General features: G+C 42.4%; 1 protein-coding gene across 3 annotated transcripts; it reads left to right on the forward strand.

Annotated features, from left to right (window-relative positions):
* Nucleotides 1-1351: 1351 nt before the first annotated feature.
* gda (guanine deaminase) lies at nucleotides 1352-22155 on the forward strand. Of its 3 annotated transcripts, XM_076999021.1 has the most exons (14): nucleotides 1352-1501; nucleotides 2412-2500; nucleotides 6037-6208; nucleotides 6579-6666; nucleotides 7527-7632; nucleotides 7890-7917; nucleotides 8054-8161; nucleotides 11236-11343; nucleotides 15902-15999; nucleotides 16374-16441; nucleotides 16607-16753; nucleotides 17026-17144; nucleotides 17660-17687; nucleotides 21954-22155. In XM_076999021.1, exons 1-14 carry the CDS (start codon nucleotides 1373-1375, stop codon nucleotides 22022-22024), a joined length of 1359 nt encoding a protein of 452 aa, XP_076855136.1. In that variant the 5' UTR covers nucleotides 1352-1372; the 3' UTR covers nucleotides 22025-22155. The 3 variants fall into 3 exon arrangements, with proteins under 3 accessions (XP_076855136.1, XP_076855138.1, XP_076855135.1); XM_076999023.1 differs by lacking the exon at nucleotides 17660-17687 and having other exon boundaries at nucleotides 21954-22153; XM_076999020.1 differs by lacking the exon at nucleotides 21954-22155 and having other exon boundaries at nucleotides 17660-20825.
* Nucleotides 22156-23322: the final 1167 nt, after the last annotated feature.

Below are 23322 nucleotides of genomic sequence, written 5' to 3' on the forward strand. Positions count from 1 at the left end.
CTACAAGTTTCAACCCTTGGTTATGAATGCCATGTGCCCTGCCTATTTGCTATAAAGTTGGCAAATGAATGTTGTATATTGGCCTGAAGAGAGTGTGGTATTGAATTTTGAGAAGGGAAAAGAGAATGAGAGCTTCTTAAATATGTCTGTGTGTATTAGAGTTGGTATCACACTTCCCTTCTCCGATGCCCTCGGTTTTTGTTACCTGTTGGCTCAGTTGAGTCCACAGGTGGGTCAGAGGATCCATTTTTCCACAGCACTATGTATCAGGAAGTCACACCCCTATCTGGATCCACTTCCTCATTCTGAACTCACACCTGTTTCACATCATAAAATACACCTGTCGTTTATTAGCAGTATTTAAACCCGGACTTTAATTCAGCTCCTTGTGAAATATTGTCAGCTATTCTTGTTCTGCACTGAGCATTCTCTTGCTGTCTGTAAGCCAGCTTGTGTTTTACATTTGTGTGTGTGTGTGTGTGTGTGTGTGTGTGTGTGTGTGTGTGTGTGTGTGTGTGTGTGTGTGTGTGTGTGTGTGTGTGTTTCCTGGATTTTGGATAGCTCATTTCTTTGTCTGCTTTGACTTTGGACTGTGTTATGGCTGTTATGTGAATGTACTGTATTCTGTACACTGGCTGTTCCCCTCTCTGTTGTGTACTTTGGCCTGTTCCGACTACTATGTGATTGCCCCAAACGCACAAATGAAGACCAGTCATATGATTTAATCTGCAAGCTTCTGGATTGAAAGTCGCTTGAGTTCATTTTGAGACATTTTATTGCCTGTTGCTGAGCCGTTTACAGTGTCCTACTACTGCAAGAGTCTAATCCTCACTGTGAAGAAGGAGGAGGAGTTCTATACCAGGTGGAGATGACATAAAGAAAGTAGAAATCAAGGAGAGAGAGAGAGAGAGAGAGAGAGAGAGAGAGAGAGACAGAGAGACAGAATAAAAATTGAAAAAGCTTTTACACTGCTCTGTGCTATATGGAATCTTTCAGAACCTATTCAGTTCAGCTAACAAAATAATGTTCATCATGTTTTCAAATTTTAACATACGCAAGGTGTGACCTAACATTGTGGAAATCAAATAATTAAGAGGAAAACCAAGGATCTTACACTTAATGAAAAATGGTATGGGTAAAAAGTATTGCAATTGTACTGTAAATGTAATCATTAAAGTGCATTGGCCAACATAAGACTGATGAAGAAGTTGAAGAATGCATGCATAACAAAACAAAATATAACCCTCAGTGAGGATCATATCTACCATTTAATCAGAATGAAAACAACGTCCATCATTGCAGTAACGTGACTCATTCGTGCCCACTATATAAAAGAACAAGGAAGCGCGTGGGACCTTCAAACCTTGTCACTATGTCGCTCCAAAACCACAACGTTGCAAGCATTGCGCGCGTGTACAGGGGGACGTTTGTTCATTCCACACGAGAGGTAGCTCTGAATATCTTAAATGATTTTGTACTGGGAGTGGACAGTCGAGGAAAGGTTTGTAATTACTTTTATACGAATTTATAAACACAGACATTACGTGTTTACAATGTCAGATTACAATATTTTTTTTATAAAACGCTAAGTTATGTAGATAACAGCCTCACGTATGTTATATTCCAGTTTGGCAACTGTAAATGTATGTTGGAAATGTTATGAATGTTATCATGTGTTTTGATTGTGCGTTTGCGTGAGCAAGTGCACCTTATCGCAATGTCTTTGTGCACATCAAACAAAGCTTTTATACATTAAACAAAGTTCAATCCACTGATAAAAAAATGTATAAGATGAAGATTCTTTCAGCCTCGCATGACTAATCGACCACAAAAAAGACAAGATTTTTAGACATTAAACAAAAAAGTTCAAACCACTGAAAAGGCTTAAGATGTAGAATATTTCACCCTAGCTGAGTAATCGACCACAAATACAGTAGTTTACAGTACTTTAGGGCTACTCTAATACTTTTCGTAACTCAACAAGTTGCGCGCGCTGTCCCGAAGTGAGCCGCAACAGCTGGATTATAGGAGCAAGGTGAGGCGTGCAGGTAATCCGGGTAATCCAGGCGCCCGTGCAGGTGCGCGAGCCACACACCTGCTCCAGGTAACAGGTACAGGAGGCGCCCTACGCTCAGACCTCGCAGTCCGTTTCATACGAGTTGGTCAACGCTTTATATACGATATATATTGATCAATTATAATTATTATTTGGAAAATCACTGCTTGGAAATTAAAATGTTCCTGGTGAACGTGTGAATAAACTGCGTGTCTCACTATTTACTGAGAATGGCGAGTAAAGTCCTTAATATTAAAGCTTTGCAAAATGTCTTATCAACGTGTGAGTGTGTCGGTTAGTTGCTGCTTGTCTACATTTGGCTGTAAATGGTGTCTGATCTCTCTCCTGTCAATAGATTGCTTTTATACAGGAAGGTGGAAATGTTGACAGTCTATCACAGGAATGGGGCTTCGATACCTCCGATGTCCAAAATCTTGGGCAGCAGTAAGTAACTTTAACGCAACATATAATATTAATATTAAATGAAGGCCTATCTCAGAAAATGAGAAAACTTGATTTTGCTCTCAACACCATTTCGCGCTTTTACGTAGACACAATTATAGATCTTACCAGAATTTATGTTTTTTATTATTAGAAATATTGTTAATAATTATTAGTGGTTCTTTTCACAAGCACAAACAGAACTTTTTTTATGACTATTTTAAGATTATTTCTTTCTTTTTCTTATTTGTAATAGTGCTTGCGCATTCAATGTAATCTGCGTGCTCGCGAAACTTTATAAACCTTCAAGAAATATCCGCGTGAGAGAAGAGGCGTAATAATTCTCAGTAATTGTTTTGTCATTTGCATTATCTGACTCAAGCAACCCTTGATTAAATATGCAAGCGTCTCACTCCTGCATTATCGGCAGTAACAAATCTATCAGAGTAAGGAGTGTTAAATTGCGCAAGAATTTAAGGATGCGATTTCATGCAAATAAATAAAGTAAAATACAGTGCATTCACAACAACAGCAATAATATGTCATATGTTGCCACGTAATAATCAATAATTAAATATGCATAACTACTACACTATACTGTATTTTAATTATGGGGCAGCAGTTACCAAACCCAAGGCAATTTGAAGTATGGTGCTTACAGCATCCCCTAGCGGATGGTAGAGGATCTGACCTCTACAATTTATAAATACAAAAATAATTGAATCATTTGGCTGCAAACTAGTGCTTCATCTACACCTGGCCGTTTCCTGACAATAATATTTGAATTCTACCCTGATAGAATTTGAATCACACGCATTTAAATTTGGTAATCAAAATGTCGCCAGTTAGTTACTTTGAAATCCAATGACTATGTGGTACTATTTTGTCGGGAATTCAGTTTTTGTCACAAAGTGTATTGGACATGGTTTTGGTTGTCATGATGTACTGAACTAGGTGGGGTTTTGGTTGTCATGAGATACCGTATCAGGCAGGGTTTTGGTTGTTGAATGTGGTATAAAGAGACAGATGCACTACCAAAACATCTGTCTAAAATGTGTCTCAGACCATTTCCCGAGGTGACTTCAGCAAATCTGTTTGATTTAAAATTTGTTGACATCTATATTTTAAAGTGTAGCATGGCCAGATCTTAAAGGGGCCTAAATGTTTTGTCCTTTACAATTGACTGATTACTTCCTTGTGACGGTAATGGGATACAACTAATCATTGAGAAGTAATCACGCTCATTATTTGTCTGATTTTGGTAGCAAACTTATTGCATATATGACCTCCACTTCAGGATTAAATAATTCTAACTCATGTTGAAAATATGACAGAATAAAACATTTTTTTCAATTATTTTGTCGTTGATTGTTGTCAGTCATCAATGTCCCCACATGGTCTGCCCAGAATGAAACACCATGCACTTTCAGGTTGTGCACACATATAAGAGTTCTGACCAAAGTTTCTGACTCTTAAACCCTCGAGGGAGTTTCTCACGAACTACTGCATTGTGGGTTTTCTCACAAACTAGACTTCATATCTAAACAAACATGGCGGCATGACTGTCACAATGTCTGGCAAAATTTGGTTCTTTGTCACTTGTTGTATGCTTCACAGCACACTCATACACAAATTCATGCTGCTTCACAGTAATGTTTTTATGTTTAGCTGCAGTTAATTAAAAATAATAAAAAGGTCTTCACTTTTTCTCATCTCCCCCTATAAATTGTGTACAATTTCATTAATGTCTTTTATGCCATTTATCCATTTTTTGTTGTCTAAAACATCTAATACAGAAAAATAAAACACTTTGTGTTTGTTCAGTTTATGCATCTCCTCACAGAAGTGTAAGTCTTAATAAAAACCCATATGTTTATACCTCGTTATATTAAATAATACCAGTGATGTATCTCTATAACTTCTGCAGCTCAGCAGGTCTATAAGATCAGGCACTAGAAGGGCCAAGGTGATGGGTTTGAGACCCAAGGAAGAGCACATACTGTCATACTGATAAATGTGTAAGTCACCCTGGATAACAGTGATTGCCAAAAGCTATGCCGGTAAAACTTGTCCATGATGTATATTTAGAACTTCTGCAAAGTCAGTGGAAAGGCCACGAGCTGTTCAGTGCACCATTCTGAGCACGCTTCATCATCTGAGAAGACCCATTTTCTCATGGTGTTTGTCAAAAATGATGTCTGCTCAAAGGCTGTTTAAAGACTTTTTGAGTTTGGGGTTTAAATGTATATTGTTGGTAAATGTTTTCACACCTTTGGTTGTTTGGTCTTTTTTTTCCATTTGTCTATCACATTAGGGTCCAATGGCACAATTCTGACAGAATTGTGTCAACTGACAGGATTGTGTCACCTGACAGGGATTGTGACAGAATTGCACAGAATTGCATGTACCAAGTCCGATCAGTTCCACCCAGTCAGGAATATTGTACTGACTTAATAGTAAAGACCCTAAAAAACAATGCGTAAGCTGTTTTTCATGAATATGTTTTTATTTGCATATTTAAATCTGAAGAAGAGTCCAGTTGAATATCTGTACTGTACTATAGAAAGACATGTAGAAATATTCAAAATTGTTGGGAAGTACACAGAGTTTCCAGAGAAACCGGACATTTCAGAAGTCTGTCATCAGCTTCTCTCAGCTTCAAAAGCTTCTGTCATCTTCAACAGCTTCTGTCAGCTTTCTGCCTTCCTGTATCCATACAAACCCTGTTTTGTTGAATCTCCTAACATGTGCTCAGTCAGGCATTTTCAGGTTTCAGGTGCGTTACGTAACCTAAAAGGCATTAAAATAAACCAATTTTACCAATTATATCAATATATCCAAAATCATCTATTATAGCACATTGTTATGTCTTGCGTGCTTTTGGAGTGCCTGTTTTGTACACATGAATAACGAAATAAATAAAACTCCCTTGCCTGAGTAATCAGTTCGGGTGTTAAACCTGGAAAATATAGCAAACCTCAGATTTGAAATCTTTATTGCCATCCTTAATGACCTTACAAGAAAACTTGTTTCTGCCGAGTCCATGCAACCAAACCTTATAGAAGCTGGATCACCACAACAAACTCAACTTTCCGTCACAAAGATTTCCACACCTGGTATTCCAAAGCCACGTCCCTCATACCTGTAATAATCACTGGGATAGCGAGCTGCACCTCACATAGCCAAACACGTGAGTTTAGGGAGCACTCAGCCACTAGGCAGTGTTTCGCCATAAGACCCTAGAGGTTCAGTTATGTATGTCACTCCCTCCTAAATTTTTCCATCCTGTCAGGCTTCAAAAACAGAAGTCCATAAGATTGTATAATTACGTTCATAACCAGTCAGGTCAGGAATCTGTTCCTCACATGCTTTAGCTGAATGAGGAGAATCCAAAATGACCAACCAAACTGAAATTACCCATGGGCATATCTGATGGGTTTTCACCCATGGCAGTGTCTGATGGGTTTTCACCCATGGGCATATCTGATGGGTTTTGACCCATGGGCGTGTCTGATGGCGACGTGTGTGTTCTGCCACAGTGAGTTCTTCATGCCAGGGATGGTGGACACACACATCCATGCTTCGCAGTACACCTACACGGGCACGGCGCTGGACCTGCCCTTGCTGCAGTGGCTGGAAACATACACCTTCCCCGTGGAGTCACGCTTCCAGGACCTCGACTTCGCCAGGGACGTCTACACCAAAGTGGTGGTGAGTTCCAGCAGCACAAAAACTAATATATCCACCATGTCCTCTCCATTAAGATATGATATGAAATTCTTAAATGTGCGTGAGTTATGCTTGTTCTAAGAATAGCAATAGGGAGCAGTCCCTGTTTCCTATGAAAACAAAATGTTAAAACCATACCTACAGAATTCAGGCATGGTCCAGATATGGTCCAGGTATGGTTCAGGCATGGGTCAGACGTGGGTCAGGCACAGGTTAGGCATGGGTATGATCTGTGAACACCATCACAAGAATCATGTGAGAAATGAATTAAGTAGGTCCTTGAGACTGGATTGTTTGTTTTGTTTATTATAATCTTTTTACTTATCTTTTGTACATTGTCTGTGTTGGACAGAAAAGAACTCTACGCAATGGGACCACGACTGCATGTTACTTTGCTACTATACACACAGATGCCTCATTATTGCTCGGACAAATTGCAGGTAAATCCCCCCCCCCCCACACACACACATACACACTCCCACACACACAGAGTGACCTTTGGTGTTTGTTTGCCAGATAAGAGTATGCCTTCATGTTTGATTTGCCTATTATGTAAGAAGTCCCAGAGCTAGTTCATTAGCATGTTATCTGTGAGACACGAAGAAAAGGTTCTGAAACAGCAGTTTGACTTTCTGTACACCAGTAATGTGTATTGAGCGCCTCACCTAATGTGAATCTCACACGCCAGTACATGGATCTCTCATGCTTTATGGCTCATTGTAGAAGTTCTTCCTGGGTTTCGCAAAGCAAGTAGCAAAACTATTACAAAACTAAAACCATTACATCATGGATGCTAGTTTCTAGTTTCTTTAAGGGGAATGCTACACTTTAACAGTTTAGCAACCCAAGCTAACAGCAAATGTGAGTAGCAGCTAACAATTAGCAGGACATCATTTTTAATTCTTACCCCCACACTTTAGTGGCGGTTCTAGACCATCTGAACTGGTGTGGCCAGACTGGACCCAGTAGGTCTGTTAGGTCAGTTAGAGGGGGTCCCAAATGTTTAACCTAACTTGCTATATATATCATAGCAACAAAATCGCTAAGTTGCCATTCACAATATGACGTGTTTCAGACCACGCCTCATTTAGGGGGCCAAAGATGTGACAGAAACACCCCCCCCCCCCCTCACCCCCCCCCCTCACCAGAACCGCTTCTGCCACCCATAATGTAGATCTGAATACTAATTTAAAGACTGATGTATTGAGTCTTCATGTATGAAAACAAAAATGTAGGAAAATACACGTATATGTAAATATTAAAGTTATCCAAGAAGATGTCTCCTGATCCCTTGTGCTAGATGACCTCGGGCAGAGGGCTCTTGTGGGGAAGGTGTGTATGGACCACAACCAGATGGTTCCGCACTATAAGGAGCACCTGTCAGAGAGCAAAGACGAGACCCTTCGGTGAGTCTTACTGCCGGGTCGCGGAGCTCCGTTCACGTTCTGTGCTGGCCGGCCCGTTCAGGCCCTGATCTGGATGTCTCTTAGGGTTAAGAGACAAATAAGAACACTGTGCTAATCATGTAATGGCATTATCATCATGCTTAAGCGATATCATTAGCTGTAATGTGGTTAACCAGCTGATGATTTCGTGTTAGCATGTCCAATGATCTGGCTGATTTTGCTCTTTGTTCGATAATCCTACTTTTTTTTTTTTACAGTTTCATCCATGAACTTCTCCAGAAAGAGGTAAAGTCCATGGCTTGTCTTATAATCAAATAGAGAATAAATAAGAACATTATGCAGTTAGAGCATCTATATTTGAGTTTTTCTACATTTCTTAATGTTGCCTATATGATTAACCTGTGTGTGTGTGTGGAGACAGTATCCTCATGTGAAGCCGGTTGTGACCCCTCGCTTTGCTGTGACCTGTTCATCCTCACTGCTCCAAGCTCTGGGAGAGATCGCCAGGAACTATGACCTTCACATTCAGGTAAACGACCTCTGAACTCTCACTCTCTCTGTCACACACACACACACACACGCACACACACACACACACACACACACACACACACACACACACACACACACACACACACAGACACAGACAAAAGTCATTCAGAAAAGGACACTTTCCATGTGAACAATTAGTTTTCATTGCAGCCATGAGCATATAGCCTGCCAACCCACACAGGCATGTCCACACATGACAAATAACGAACATGAACCAGATGATCCCATAAATGTTTCCATAAACCTCTATGTGTATTACAGACATGCTTCATGTCCTGAGTAGTACCTAACATTAAATCATACTACTACCTTTACATATTCACAAATGTTCATGTTAGCACTTTGCTCTCAGGAGGGCAGCGTATGATGACATGTGGTGAAATATATGCTAATGTGATAACAATATTATCTGCGAGGGTGATTTCCTGATCATGAGGGAAAGGCTATGTTTACTATTTAATGCTAAGATTCAGAGCCAGATTGCCCTGTACGCTCACTACGCACACTGTGTAGGACCCCGCAAATGAACAAAGGCCCCAGGCGGCATCCGGACCAGATGACCGAACCACCTCAACTGGCTCCTCTCTAAGTGGGGGGCGATTCTACTCTGAGCCTCTCCTGGATGACCATGCTCCATACCTTATCTCTAAGGCAGAACCAGGACACCCTGTGGAGAAAACTCCCTACCCACTACCCAGAGCTCGTGACCATATGTAACAGTATGTAGATTGACCAGTAAATTGAAAGCTTTTGCCTTTTGGCTCAGCTCTCACTTCACCACAAATGTCCCGTACAGCGTCCGCAATTACTACAGCTATACTCCAACCACAGCACCGATCCGCCTGTCAATCTCTCATTCCATCCTTCCCTCACTCATGAACAAGAACCCGACATACCTCAACTCCTCCACTTGTGGCAAGGACTCACTCCTGATCCAGAGAGGGCACTCCACCCATGTCCGACTGAGTACCATGGTCTCAGTTTTAGAGGTGCTGATTCTCATCCCAGCCGTCTCGCACTCGGCTGCAAACTGGTCCAGTGAGAGCTGCAGGTCTCGGCCCGATGATGCCAACAGGACCACGTTATCCGCAAAAAGGAGACGTGGAATCCTGAGGCCACCAAACAGAACCCCCTCCACCACTTGGCTACACCGAGAAATTCAGTCCATAAATGTTATGAACAGAATCGGTGACAAAGCGCAGCCCTGGCCGAGTTCAACTCCCACCGGGAACCAGTCTGACTTACTGTTGGCCATGCGAACCAAGCTCCTGCTCCATTCATACAGGGACTGGATAGCCCGTAGCAGTAGGCCCCGTACCCCATAGTCCCAGAGCGCCCCCCAGAGGAATCATCAAGGAACATGGTCAAATACCTTCTCCAAATCTGCAAAGCACATGTGGACTGGTTGAGCAAAACCCCATGCATCCTCTAGGACCCTTGCAAGGGTGAAAAGCTGGTCCAATGTTCCACGACCAGGACGGAACCCACATTGTTCCTCTTGTAACTGAGATTCGATTATCGACTGGACTCTCTTCTCCAGAACCCCTGCATAGACCTTACCAGGGAGGATGAGGAGTGTGATCCCCCAATAGTTGGAGCCCACCCTCCAGTCCCCCTTCTTAAAATGGGGAACCACCACCCCAGTTTGCCAGTCCAGAGGCACTGCCCGGAATGTACACACAATGTTGCAAAGATGTGTCAGCCAGGACAGTCCCACAACATCCAGAGCCTTAAGGAACTCAGGGTGGATTTTATTCACCCCCAGAGCCTTGCCGCAAAGGAGTCAACTACCCTGGTCACCTCAGCCCGAGTGATGAGCAAACCTCCGTTTGAGTCCTCCAGTTCTGCTTCCTCTGTGGAAGGCGGGATGGTGGGATTGAGAAGATCCTTGAAGTATTCCTTCCACCGCCTAATGACATCCCCAGTCGAAGTCAGCAGATCCCCAGCCCCACTTTATGCAGTGTTGGTCGGAAACCTCTTTTCCCTCCTCAGTTTCTTGACGGTTTGCCAGAATCTTCTCAGAGACAATCAAAAGTCGAAAGATTCCATGGTCTCACTGAACTCTTCCCACACCCGAGTGTTTGCCTCAGTGACAGCCAAAGCCGCAATCCACTTGGCCCTCCTGTACCCATCTGCTGTCTCTGGAGTCCCACAAGCCTACCAGGCCCGATAAGACTCTTTCTGAAGTTAATTATGTTAAGACTGTTCCTTTATATGGTTTTTTAATAAACATAGTTTGTTTACACCTCATTTTGTTATGTATATGGATGTTTATTCTTAAGCCAATGGATGAGGGATAACACTAGAGAAGAATTAGGTGCAGCTGTCACAAAATCACTTTACCAAAATTGTGCTTAGGGTTCCAGGACAGTCTGAACTGGCCCTGCTCACAGTTCACATGTAATGACTTATAAAAAAGGTTGTGATGTTTGAACTACACATACCAGAGTTGCTGGCAGCATTGTGCTGTTAGATAGCCTAGCAACAGTAGTCCTGTGCTGAAAGAATTGACTTTGCAGTAGTGTGTCAGTGGTATGTCATTCACGTCACCCCAGCTTGTTCAACAATGGGTAGGATGTCTGTAGACTGTAGTGCTGGTCAAAAAGTCAGAAGGAATTTATTTGTCATACATTGTACAAGTACAAGATGAAATGCTGTTTCCCTGGGGCCCATGTTAAAGCACCAGGAACCCAGAGAGGCCGCAGCAACACTGTGCACCGCCGGCTCTGCAGAATGGGGGAGAACATAGAGAGATAACATTAGAAGGAGACAAAAAAATATGACCACAGATTATTCTCTCAACAGGACAACAGTCTGTGTGCACACAAAAAAATCCCCATAACACATACAAGCATTGATAACACAGACAGGACAAGGACTCTCAAGGGTTTACTGCTTCTGGAGTTGTCCTGATTGGCTGACAACCTTAGACATGATGTTGCTAATTTCATTAACAGGAATATTACTAATATTACAAATATTACTACCACTGTTTAACATATTAAAAAATAAAATTCTCTGTGTTGTAATTGTTTAGCTATTTATTTCCAGAGCCACATCAGTGAGAATAAGGAGGAGGTGGAGGTGGTGAAGCAGCTCTTTCCAGACTGTGGGTCCTACACAGACGTTTACCTCAGACATGGTCTGCTCACACACAAGGTGAGATGTGGCCAAACATTGGATTTCTTTTACCTGTTATCCCTCTGTTCAAACTGGAAGCATTTTAGTAATTCAGTCCTATTTTAGGCTTTGAGTTGCCATAGTCATAGAGATTTTCTAGGTTATGTCTCAAACAGTAGAACAGTTCAATACTGAACTTTCTAGTGAGTCAGCCATTTTCTGTGGTGTCTGATTATTAAAATTGCTTTAGTGAACTGGAGCTTCCCTGAAAAATTCTTATAGTTTATAAAAGTTTAAAATGGACAAAGGATGTGTAGGTTTGTTTTTAATTCTAGTTTTTATATTTGATATATTAGCCCATGTATCCATTTCCCAGCAAGTAATACTATGGAGTAGTTTGTCAAATGGCCAACAGGGTGGTGGCTCCCCATGACAGGAATCAAGAATGCATTTATGGGGATTTTTAATAATTGTATATGGAATAAAAATTTATACGACATTACTTTTAATTTAGTTATTTTGACATAGATGCTTTTGGATCTAAAGAGATAAAACATGACTAGAGAATAAAGTCTTAAAATTTAAACTTTCTTCAATAACACTTTTTCTCAAAAATGTGTTCTCATTATAAAGTATGTAACAGTACAGTATTCTCTCACAGTGATTAAAAGAGACAGCAAGGCTTTGGCATTGCGAATAAAATATCAAATGTAGTTTTTTTAAGCACTGATATAGTAAGCAAGTGAATTTTATTACTAAACAATCAATCTAAATAGGAAGGGCTACAGAGGAGAACAAAATTGCTGTTGAAATTCATTAAGCAACAGACAACTATAAGGCAGTAGAGTAGAGCTTGTAGTCCGCTTTGTTAGAGATTTATACAGAGCTTGACCCCAGTATAAAATAACAAAAATTCTAAGAGAGTCTAAAAGCTGAAACCAAAAATAAGCACTAACAGAGACAGAGGGTGTTCGTGAACAGAGGGTGTTCTTCAAGCACAAAGCCTTCACCAAACAAAGGCAAAGAACATCCACAAAAATGAAGCAAAAAGCAAGAGTAACAACCATCACTAAGGAAAACACACAGATTAAATACACAGGCTAATGAAGGGCTTGACACGACTGGTGACTGCATTAAGGGGGAGGAAAATATAAGAGCCTTGATGGAAATGAGACCAGACCAAAATGAAGAGCATATGTAATGACAGTTTTCTTTAAAGTGCACCGGCTACCAAGTCTTAAGGGTTGATAGGCTACAACTCATTTGCAGAGCATTGGAACCAGGTCCATATTCACTGGTAATATGCCCCAGAGAACATATGTAAGTAGAGAAACAGACAGGTCCTAACATGGATCTCTGAGGAACCTCAAAAGAGGAGAAGTTATTATACAAGTTAACCGACAACATTCTGAAATAGAAACTGAACCAGTTTAGAATTGTACAGTTGATACCAGTGCATTGCCCCAGGTGATAAATGATCACATTATCCACAGTGTCAAAAGCTACACACTGATTTAATAAAACGAGGACACAACACAACTGCCAGAATGTATTCCTAGTAACATATCATTGGTCACCATCGAAAGTGCAGATTGGTACTATGGAGCAGCCGTAAACCAGATTGTAAAACCTGGACTGAACCAGTGCATCTTTAAAACAGGGCACTGTGCCAGAAATGAAAGCAGCAATAATAATGTGTAAGTAAAATTATCTCAAGCTTCATATGAGATATTATCTCAATCTTCATTTGAGAGATCATCTTAAGCTTCATATGAGAGATTATCTCAATCTTCATTTGAGAGATCATCTCAAGCTTCATATGAGAGATTATCTCAATCTTCATTTGAGAGATCATCTCAAGCTTCATATGAGAGATTATCTCAATCTTCATTTGAGAGATCATCTCAAGCTTCATATGAGAGATTATCTCAAGCTTTATATGAGAGATTATCTAAAGATCCATGCGAGTGGATTATCTCAGGCCTCATATGAGAGATTATCTCAATCTTCCTTTGAGAGATTATATCAAGCTTCATATGAGCGATTATCTCAAGATTCATTTGAGTGATTATCTCAGGGCTCATATGAGAGATTATATCAAACTTCATATTGAGTGACTATCTCAGGCCTCATGTGAGAGATTATATTCAGCTTCATATGAGAGATTACATCAAGCGTCAGGTGGAGAAGGAGGCATGAGCTCCCATAGTGCTACACAGTGTTTCTTATTTTGGATGGGATCCAAAAAACACATCTATTAACACCTGTAATTTGGCTTTAACAGCATCCTGAAATCTAGCCAAAAAGGTTTTTGAAATTTCAAATGATTGAGCCGAGCCTCCCTAAATTCCTGCCTAAGCGCCCTGGTAGGGTAATTCACCAAGGCCGGGATTCACACCTGACAAAGAACAGAACTGGTCAATTAACTCCTCAGTATCTAACTGAGGACTAGCAGCAGGGTATGTTAGACATGTAGTATGTGCAGTCAAACAGATGTTGTTTTAAAATTGTGATGTGCTCACTATATGGAAAACGTCCTCATTTTGCTGTGCTGTCAGGGAAACACCCTAAGAGAGTCCCACCTTCAGTCCTCCCCCGACCTATGGTCCCACCTTCAGTCTTCACTTGCCTGGTCCTTCTTCCTGGGGTGTGCCAGTTCTCAATATGATAGACTCAGGGTCAGTGATACCAAGAAGCTCACACAGCTTTATTAAGGAAGACATCAGAGTTGATGTAGGTGGTTGAGCAAGCTGTCTCAGCATTAATGGATGTGCATGATATCCCTATGTAAGATGGGTTGCCAGATAGGGTGTTGGTGTGATGGTCAACCAGATGTCTGTACACTCTATCTACAGAAAGATTCTTCTTGTAGGGAATACTAACACCCACAACTCTCACAGATGCATTATGCTATAGATCCATACAGGGGAAGTTCTGTGATCAGGAAAGCCAGCATCTCTTAAATTTCAGTGTCTTCAATCGAGAAGCCATATAACAAAAGGTCCAGTGTACAGCCACTTTCCTGAGTGGACCCATTTACATACCAGACAGGTCCTGAGGAGTCCAGCAGGTGAAAGACCTCATGAAGCACTGTTTACAAACATTGCAAAATTCCATTTTTTTGGGTGGCACAAAGCAAGAACACAATGCAAGAGTCTCATGAATGAACTCTAATCCACCGAGCCTCACCATTGTGCTTCATAGTAAAAGAAGCACAGCATTGATCTAAAGTTCTAAAAATCCACGGCAACTCCCCCTCCTTGTTGAGTAATCTGAGGTGAGAGCAATGGAGTGTGAACTCCACTCCAGGTTTTCTTATTACTGCTCCTCACTCAGAGTCCCTCCAGTCCAGCTCCGCTCCAGGTACATTAACTCCACTCCAGGTTTTCTTATTGCTGCTCCTCACTCAGAGTCTCTCCAGTCCAGCTCCGCTCCAAATACATTAACTCCACTCCAGGTTTTCTTAAGGTTTCTCGGTGAACCCGGTGAACCTGTATGGCTGTGCACCCTGCTCTGTTCCCACTGTGTACCACTCAGATACTCTGCTCACTGTCTGTAAGGGCTTTTCTCTAGAAGTGGACCCATTTGCCCAGTAGTAACTCAGGTTTCTGTTAGAAACAAAAAGTCCAGTTCTCGGGATTAAAATGTATAATCTGAAATATAAATGGAAGCTGTTAACTGTAATGCATCATGCATTTTAAGTAAGCTTATGTTCTTCTTACTGCCAGTCAGGGATCCATTGCAACCTACATTTAGAAACTGAACACTGAACCATAGCTCAATTCTACAGCATTACTTATTGTGGCATTTCGGGTAACGAGCAACATATTGTAGGATTAGTGGAAGATTGCGGTTGACTTCAACTTATCTGAGTGTGGAGATTGTTTGAGTGGAACACATCCGTGCATTTTAATTGTTACTAAATGAAATGTCAGCTTTTAACGATATAGAATGACATTGAGATATTTAAATTCACTATTTCACTACTGTCTGTGATTGAGTGATGAAGTCCACATTTTTAGATCATCTGTAAGTAGCTTTCCTCATCACAGTGTGTGTAAGCATTCTCACCGCATCACCCCCAAGTCAAACAAGTACACAGGAGTCGTTCACATACCTCGAGAAAATGCCAAATGCGTTTGGTAAAAACACAAACAAGCTAATTACAAAATATATGAGCATTACTGTTTTTCCCTTTCGCATAACTAATGGCCATTCCAACTTTTGTGACATTAGAAAAGATGATCTGGGAGTCTCCACACTGCCCCCTAGTGTTCTAAAGCAGACCGACACTGACTTTTTCATGGTATATCAAGTTGTCACAAAAACGCAAATAAAAAATGCAAAATTACATCGAATTACTTTTAAATCTAATACTTTTAAATGATCAAATTTGAGAATCCTTTAAGCAAACTTTTCTGTTGAAATGAAGACTAATGCTTATACTGACATTTATATATTTAGTTGGGTTTTGTGAACCTTACATAAATAGAACTTTGATGATGATGATGATGATGATAATTATGATGATGATGATGATGGTAATTATGATGACGATGATGATGATGACAGTAATTATGATGATGATGATTGATAGACGGTGATGGCTCATGGGTGCCACCTGAGCGACGAGGAGCTGATGGTTTTTCATAAAAGTGGAGCCTCCATATCCCACTGCCCCAGCAGCAACATCTCGTATGTATGACTTGTTTTGGTCTCACTCATCTCAGCTTGGCTCGGGGCTAGTGGGGAGGATATTACTCCTCAAAAATAGAGAGCATACTACAACTGTGATGAATTTACAGTTAAACACATTTACTTTATGATCAATAAATGTGTACTTTTTAAATGCATTGTGGATCACAATGGATAAACAATCACTTAATGACCCCTCTCTCACTCAATGACTCTCTCTCTCTGTCTCTCCCTCTCTCTGTCTCTTTCCATCCCCCCCTCTCTTCATCCTTCTCTCCCTCTTTCCATTGTTCTCTCTCCCTCTCTCTATCTCTCTCTCTCTCTCTCTCTCTCTCTCTCTCTCTCTCTCTCTCTCTCTCTCTCTCTCTCTCTAGTCTAATGAGTGGCATGCTTAATGTCCGGAAAGTTCTAGACCACAACGTGAAGTTAGGCTTGGGCACAGGTGAGCTCTGAAAATTCATTCAACATACCTCACACCCAATCGATTTCAAAGCCCTTTTACACTGTGTCTGTAAATGACCCAGAGGTCATGAGTGGAAATTGTTGTTTTTTCCATGTGACGGTGATTCTCGTATGTTCCCTGAGTGATGTTTGCTCTCTGGTGCAGATGTAGCAGGGGGTTACTCTCCCTCCATGCTGGACGCAGTTCGCCGGGCCATGGACAACTCCAAAGCCCTGACCATGCGGGACGCTCGGGTGCAGCCGCTCACCTTCGAGGAAGCCTTCCGGCTGGCCACGCTCGGGGGTAGCGAGGGTACGACCCCCTAGAACCCCTCTGAGGGGAATCGACCTCCAACCATGAGCTGTATTCTGTGCCACTCCAAAAATGTAAAATCCCCTAATTAGGGCTTTTAGTAGGAGTTTTATGACTGAATGTCATGGAATGATTTGTAATCAGACATTAAATGAGAGTGAGTGACAATCACATTCCCTGTCATGTTTCACAAAGGCAGTCTGCTGGGACAGTGTTTTGTAAATGTGTCTCTGTGAGCCTAACTGGCTTCATTGATTCCCTGACACTTGCAGCACTCTCATTGGATGACCAGACAGGAAATTTCGAGGTGGGGAAGGACTTTGATGCTCTGAGAGTGAACGTGGGTGTTCCTGGAGGTCCAGTCGATGTGTTTCCTGGAGATGACCCCAAGGTTCGACCCGTACCTGACAGTTCCTCACGTAAACAACACTTTGACCAGTTTCTCCATATCAGACAACACTGGCCCATTGATGTCCATAATTCACAGACATCACGGACTACAGGGTGTGGGGGAGTATAGATTTTGGAACATGTTCATATTTGCGTTCTAAATGTAAACATTCCAAAACATGGCCTACGTAATCTGTTTGCTTATTTTGTTCTCATGGATAAAAGCACATGGCAGAGATTCATTTAGACTGAGATAATCTGGTAATCAGTCATGAGACTAAGTTACTCATAATTTGTAATATGAAAAATGAAGTCCTCCACAGAGTCCATATTATAGTTTTACAATTTCAGAGTTTTTTAAGGGGTCAGGACACACTGACACATTTCTAACACACTTTAGATATACAGTTAGAGTAGGCATGACGTGGCTCCTTATAGATGCACATTAGCTAAGAAAACATATAGTTATTCCAGTGTGAAAAAGTAATGGCATTGTTCTATTTTTGTGCCTCTCAGGTCATTTTGGAGAAATTCCTGAATCTGGGTGAGATACCATGGCGATACCATATATTTCTCCATTATATATGGATAATTTATCATACACAATTCAACACATTTTTGGCTTAATCTGATTTTGGAAAATGATTTTGACTTGTTTGAGGTGACATATTGCCAATATATGTCGGACGTAGGACCAGGGGGCACCTGGGGTGTCAGACTCCATCTTTTTCTGGCTGATGTCACTGAGGTTGTAGAGAAGCTCTGCAATGGAAGGGCACCAGGGGAGGGTGAGGTTCAGTCTTGGGGCTGTGTTGGCCTGAAGGGCCTGTATGTTTGGGGACTGTGTTGGCCTGAAGGGCCTGTATGTTTGGGGCTGTGTTGGCCTGAAGGGCCTGTATGTTTGGGGCTGTGTTGGCCTGAAGGGCCTGTATGTTTGGGGACTGTGTTGGCCTGAAGGGCCTGGATGTTTGGGGCTGTGTTGGCCTGAAGGGCCTGGATGTTTGGGGCTGTGTTGGCCTGAAGGGCCTGGATGTTTGGGGCTGTGTTGGCCTGAAGGGCCTGGATGTTTGGGGCTGTGTTGGCCTGAAGGGCCTGGATGTTTGGGGCTGTGTTGGCCTGAAGGGCCTGTATGTTTGGGGACTGTGTTGGCCTGAAGGGCCTGTATGTTTGGGGCTGTGTTGGCCTGAAGGGCCTGTATGTTTGGGGACTGTGTTGGCCTGAAGGGCTTGGATGTTTGGGGCTGTGTTGGCCTGAAGGGCCTGGACGTTTGGGGCTGTGTTGGCCTGAAGGGCCTGTATGTTTGGGGCTGTGTTGGCCTGAAGGGCCTGTATGTTTGGGGACTGTGTTGGCCTGAAGGGCCTGGATGTTTGGGGACTGTGTTGGCCTGAAGGGCCTGTATGTTTGGGGCTGTGTTGGCCTGAAGGGCCTGTATGTTTGGGGACTGTGTTGGCCTGAAGGGCCTGTATGTTTGGGGCTGTGTTGGCCTGAAGGGCCTGTATGTTTGGGGACTGTGTTGGCCTGAAGGGCTTGGATGTTTGGGGCTGTGTTGGCCTGAAGGGCCTGGACGTTTGGGGCTGTGTTGGCCTGAAGGGCCTGTATGTTTGGGGCTGTGTTGGCCTGAAGGGCCTGTATGTTTGGGGACTGTGTTGGCCTGAAGGGCCTGTATGTTTGGGGCTGTGTTGGCCTGAAGGGCCTGTATGTTTGGGGACTGTGTTGGCCTGAAGGGCCTGTATGTTTGGGGCTGTGTTGGCCTGAAGGGCCTGTATGTTTGGGGACTGTGTTGGCCTGAAGGGCCTGGATGTTTGGGGACTGTGTTGGCCTGAAGGGCCTGGATGTTTGGGGCTGTGTTGGCCTGAAGGGCCTGGATGTTTGGGGACTGTGTTGGCCTGAAGGGCCTGGATGTTTGGGGACTGTGTTGGCCTGAAGGGCCTGGATGTTTGGGGCTGTGTTGGCCTGAAGGGCCTGGACGTTTGGGGCTGTGTTGGCCTGAAGGGCCTGTATGTTTGAGGCTGTGTTGGCCTGAAGGGCCTGTATGTTTGGGGACTGTGTGTAAGTCTATTCCTGGGTACTCTAAAGGAAGATTTGTTTAATAATCATGCGTGAGATTCAGGATGACCAATGTGAGCTCCATCATAGCTGTGGAATGGTAGACAACCTCTTGACCCTCTCCTGGAAAGTTGAAGTGGCATGGCAGTTTGCCCCTCCAGTATGTGTGCGTTGTGAAACCCGAGAAACATGTGACCAATAGATGTTCTGTAGGTGGTGATCTGGGAGTATGGGCTATCGGAGTAGTAGAGTGACCATCATAATATAGGTCTAGGAGTATGGGCTATCAGAGTACTAGTGTAACCATCATACTGTAGGTGGTGATCTAGGAGTATGGGCTATTAGAGTACTAGTGTAACCATCATACTGTAGGTGGTGATCTAGAAGTATGGGCTATCAGAGTACTAGTGTAACCATCATACTGTAGGTGGTGATCTAGGAGTATGGGCTATCAGAGTACTAGTGTAACCATCATAATGTAGGTGGTGATCTAGGAGTATGGGCTATTAGAGTACTAGTGTAACCATCATACTGTAGGTGGTGATCTAGGTGTATGGGCTATCAGAGTACTAGTAGAACCATCATACTGTAGGTGGTGATCTAGGTGTATGGGCTATTAGAGTACTAGTGTAACCATCATACTGTAGGTGGTGATCTAGGTGTATGGGCTATCAGAGTACTAGTAGAACCATCATACTGTAGGTGGTGATCTAGGAGTATGTGCTATCAGAGTACTAGTAGAACCATCATACTGTAGGTGGTGATCTAGGAGTATGGGCGATTAGAGTACTAGTAGAACCATCTGCTGACAATATTGACCTTCTGGCTTCCTTGGAGGTCTTCAGTGTTCTTGAGTGGTTTGTGGTTGTGAAACAGTACAAGAGTCCACACCTGCAGGTCTGAAGCAGCTAGCACAGTTCACTCTCCATGACGAGCTGAGCAGGAGGAGGTGGTGATCTCCCACTACACAGACACTGCTCCTCTGAGAGACAGTGGTTCGGGCATCCGTTAGGACGCCCCCTGGTGACTGTTCACTGGTGGTGCACCAGGTATGGCCAATGGGGAGGAAGCACAAGGACAGAGTCACACCATTACATGCAAACTACAGGGATGTCAGGATTTGCAGGTTGTGTGGAACACAGTAATATGAAATGGCGTTAGATCCAGACAGCGCAAAAAGAGGGCAGGGACCTACGTGGGACCTACGTGTGGTGATCCAAGATTTAGTGTTTCACTCACTACTGCATCATCTCTTGTGGAACACATTACATTTGTCCAGGCACCAGATAGGATCACTAAGCCAGTATAATGGCCAGCTATACTATTTCACCAGTAGCGTTTATGGTGGGAAAACAGGGACAATGGCTTTGTTGGGGAAATTTAGAGAAGCCGAGAATCACTTGGCAATGGATGTGAGTCACATGTTTTGGAGTAATGTCCTTCTATATTGGATGTCCTTCCAGCTCTGACAATGGGGAGGTGAAGATCGTGTAAATTATGTGTAGTGCTGTTGACAATGAAGTGTATTTTTTGGCATATTAAGATTGTTTGTCGCAGGGTTGGTATACAAAATCAGGTACTTCAAAGCAAGAGGCAAGAAGCAGTGTACTGGAGAGCAAGCACAAGCTTTATATTTATATATTATATATATATATATATATATATATATATATATATATATATATATATATATATATAGCAAGAAAAAACTACAGGTCCCAGAATGCATTGCTTTAACTACACAGAGGAGTTGTACTCTGAAAGTAAATGGATACTATGTTTACCAGTTCTATTTGTGGATAGAGCAGGTGAAGCACTTGAAACCATCTCTAGGGTTTACAGAGAATGGTCCTAAAAAGATAAAATATCCAGTGAGCGGCAGTTCTGTGGGTGCAAATGCCTTGTTGATGCCAGAGGTCAGAGGAGAATGGCCAGACTGGTTTGAGCTGATAGAACGGCAACAGTAGCTCAAATAACCAGTCGTTACAACCGAGGCATGCAGAAGAGCATCTCTGAATGCACAACACGTCGAAACTTGAGGCGGATGGGCTACAGTAGCAGAAGACCACACTGGGTGCCACTCCTGTCAGCTAAGAACAGGAAACTGAGGCTACAATTCACACATGCTCACTAAAATTGGACAATAGAAGATTGTGAAAAGTTTGCCCTGGTCTGATGAGTCTCAATTTTTGCTGCAACATTCAGATGGTAGGGTCAGAATTTAGCATTTTATACATGAAAGCATGGATCCATCCTTCCTTGTATCAACAGTTCAGGCTGGTGGTGGTGCAATGGTGTGGGGGATATTTTCCTGGAACACTTTGGGCCCATTAGTACCAATTGAGCATTGTGTGAACACCACAGCCAACCTGAGTATCGTTGCTGACCAAGTCCATCCCTTTATGACCACAGTGTACCCATCTTCTGATGGCTACTTCCAGCAGGATAATGTGCCATGTCATAAAGCCTGAATCATCTCAGACTGGTTTTCTGAACACGACAATGAGGTCACTGTACTCGAATGGCCTCCACAGTCACCAGATCTCAATCCAATAGAGCACCTTTGGGATGTGGTGGAACGAGAGATTCGCATCATGGATGTACAGCTGACAAATCTGCAGCAACTGCGTGATGCCATCATGTCAATATGGACCAGTACTAGCAAGGTGTATCTAATAAATTGGCCAGTGAGTGTATATTTACATGTAATGTGAATTATTTTAAATAATTATTTTCTGCCTGTGTCCATGTCTCATTCACGCAGGTGATGATCGGAACACTGTTGAGGTGTACGTGGCCGGAAGAAGAGTAGTACCATTCCCAGAGACCAAGTAGATTTTCTAGGACATTATATGAACTTGACCATACCTGTCAGTACCAGATAGTGTTGGTGCTGTGCAGTAGATCACAGATAGATAGATAGATAGATAGATAGATAGATAGATAGATAGATAGATAGATAGATAGATAGATAGATAGATAGATAGATAGATAGATAGATAGATAGATAGATAGATAGATAGATAGATAGATAGATAGATCTATTCATATAAACATCACTGTGCTGTATTGTCGTTTCACCGAAGTGTGTAAAATGTTATTAGAAATTAAAGACATTCTAAGCATTTAGTTCTATTTGTTGGCTTATTGCAATGTAAGAAGACTGTGTGTACATGTGTACATAAAGAAGTCAGGTATAGTATAGGTCCAGTATAGCCTCCTATTTCACATCAAGGGCACTAGATAGACCTTACTAATAAGGGCACTAGATAGAGCTTACTAATAAAAGCACTAGATAGGCCTTACTAATAAGGGCACTAGATATAGCTTACCTGTTTGCCAAATTGAACTTGTAAATATGCTAATAATAAAACAACTGAATGGCCTCAATAGTTTAAATATTTAAGCCTGCATGTTCAACACACACACTTGCACACACATACACACACACAGACACTTACACACACAAACCCTAAACGTGGTCTTTCAAAGCTGTCTGCTCCACCTGCGTTGTTTTTTCTCACTCTGTGAGTGAAGCAGACTGCCACGTGCACGTGGCTCAGTAAAATGCCGAGAAGCCTCAGAAATGACCGCAGAGATTTGAGGCTTTTTCGTAAACAGATAATCTGCTTTACAGACAGCGTGCAGTGTGCTTTAATTCACAGAATCACCCATAGGGGGCGACAGCGTCTCATTAGTGGTTCGCTAAACCAGACACACAAACGCTGAAGCGCCCTGGCTGCTAGTTTACATAAAAGGAGCTTGTTTTGAAAGGCTGGGCCATTATTGGCATAAGCTTTGAAAAGTTTCATGTATTCGGGATTTTCCGTTTTTTGGTTAAAAATCTGTTCACAGACAGTATTCAGAACTTGTAACACATTTGTCCTTTCCTTTTGGCCTTCTCTCAAACACAGAAACACGCACACCTCTGATTCCTCTAGGCCCTGTAATTACCAAACGACTGTAGCAACAGAGGCCAGTGTGTATGGCGTCTGCTCATTTCAGTCCTGCACTGCTAGACTGACTTCCTGAACTTAGCGGTGGCGTTCAAGAAATCCATCAGACCTTGACTGTAATCTGAGAGCGTTTTTCTCTCACTCACCCGTGAAACTGTTACAATCTGATCATGATAA

The sequence above is a fragment of the Brachyhypopomus gauderio genome, chromosome 3 (assembly GCF_052324685.1).
Source record: "Brachyhypopomus gauderio isolate BG-103 chromosome 3, BGAUD_0.2, whole genome shotgun sequence".
NCBI lineage: Eukaryota > Metazoa > Chordata > Actinopteri > Gymnotiformes > Hypopomidae > Brachyhypopomus > Brachyhypopomus gauderio.

Excerpts from the sequence above, each read along its gene's own strand:
- gda (XM_076999020.1), top strand. The coding sequence starts at position 1,373 with ATGTCGCTCCAAAACCACAACGTTGCAAGCATTGCGCGCGTGTACAGG. Across the intron at positions 2,501-6,036 it reads GTCCAAAATCTTGGGCAGCA|TGAGTTCTTCATGCCAGGGA; the intron begins GTAAGTAACTTT and ends GTTCTGCCACAG. Across the intron at positions 16,442-16,606 it reads GAAGTTAGGCTTGGGCACAG|ATGTAGCAGGGGGTTACTCT; the intron begins GTGAGCTCTGAA and ends TCTCTGGTGCAG.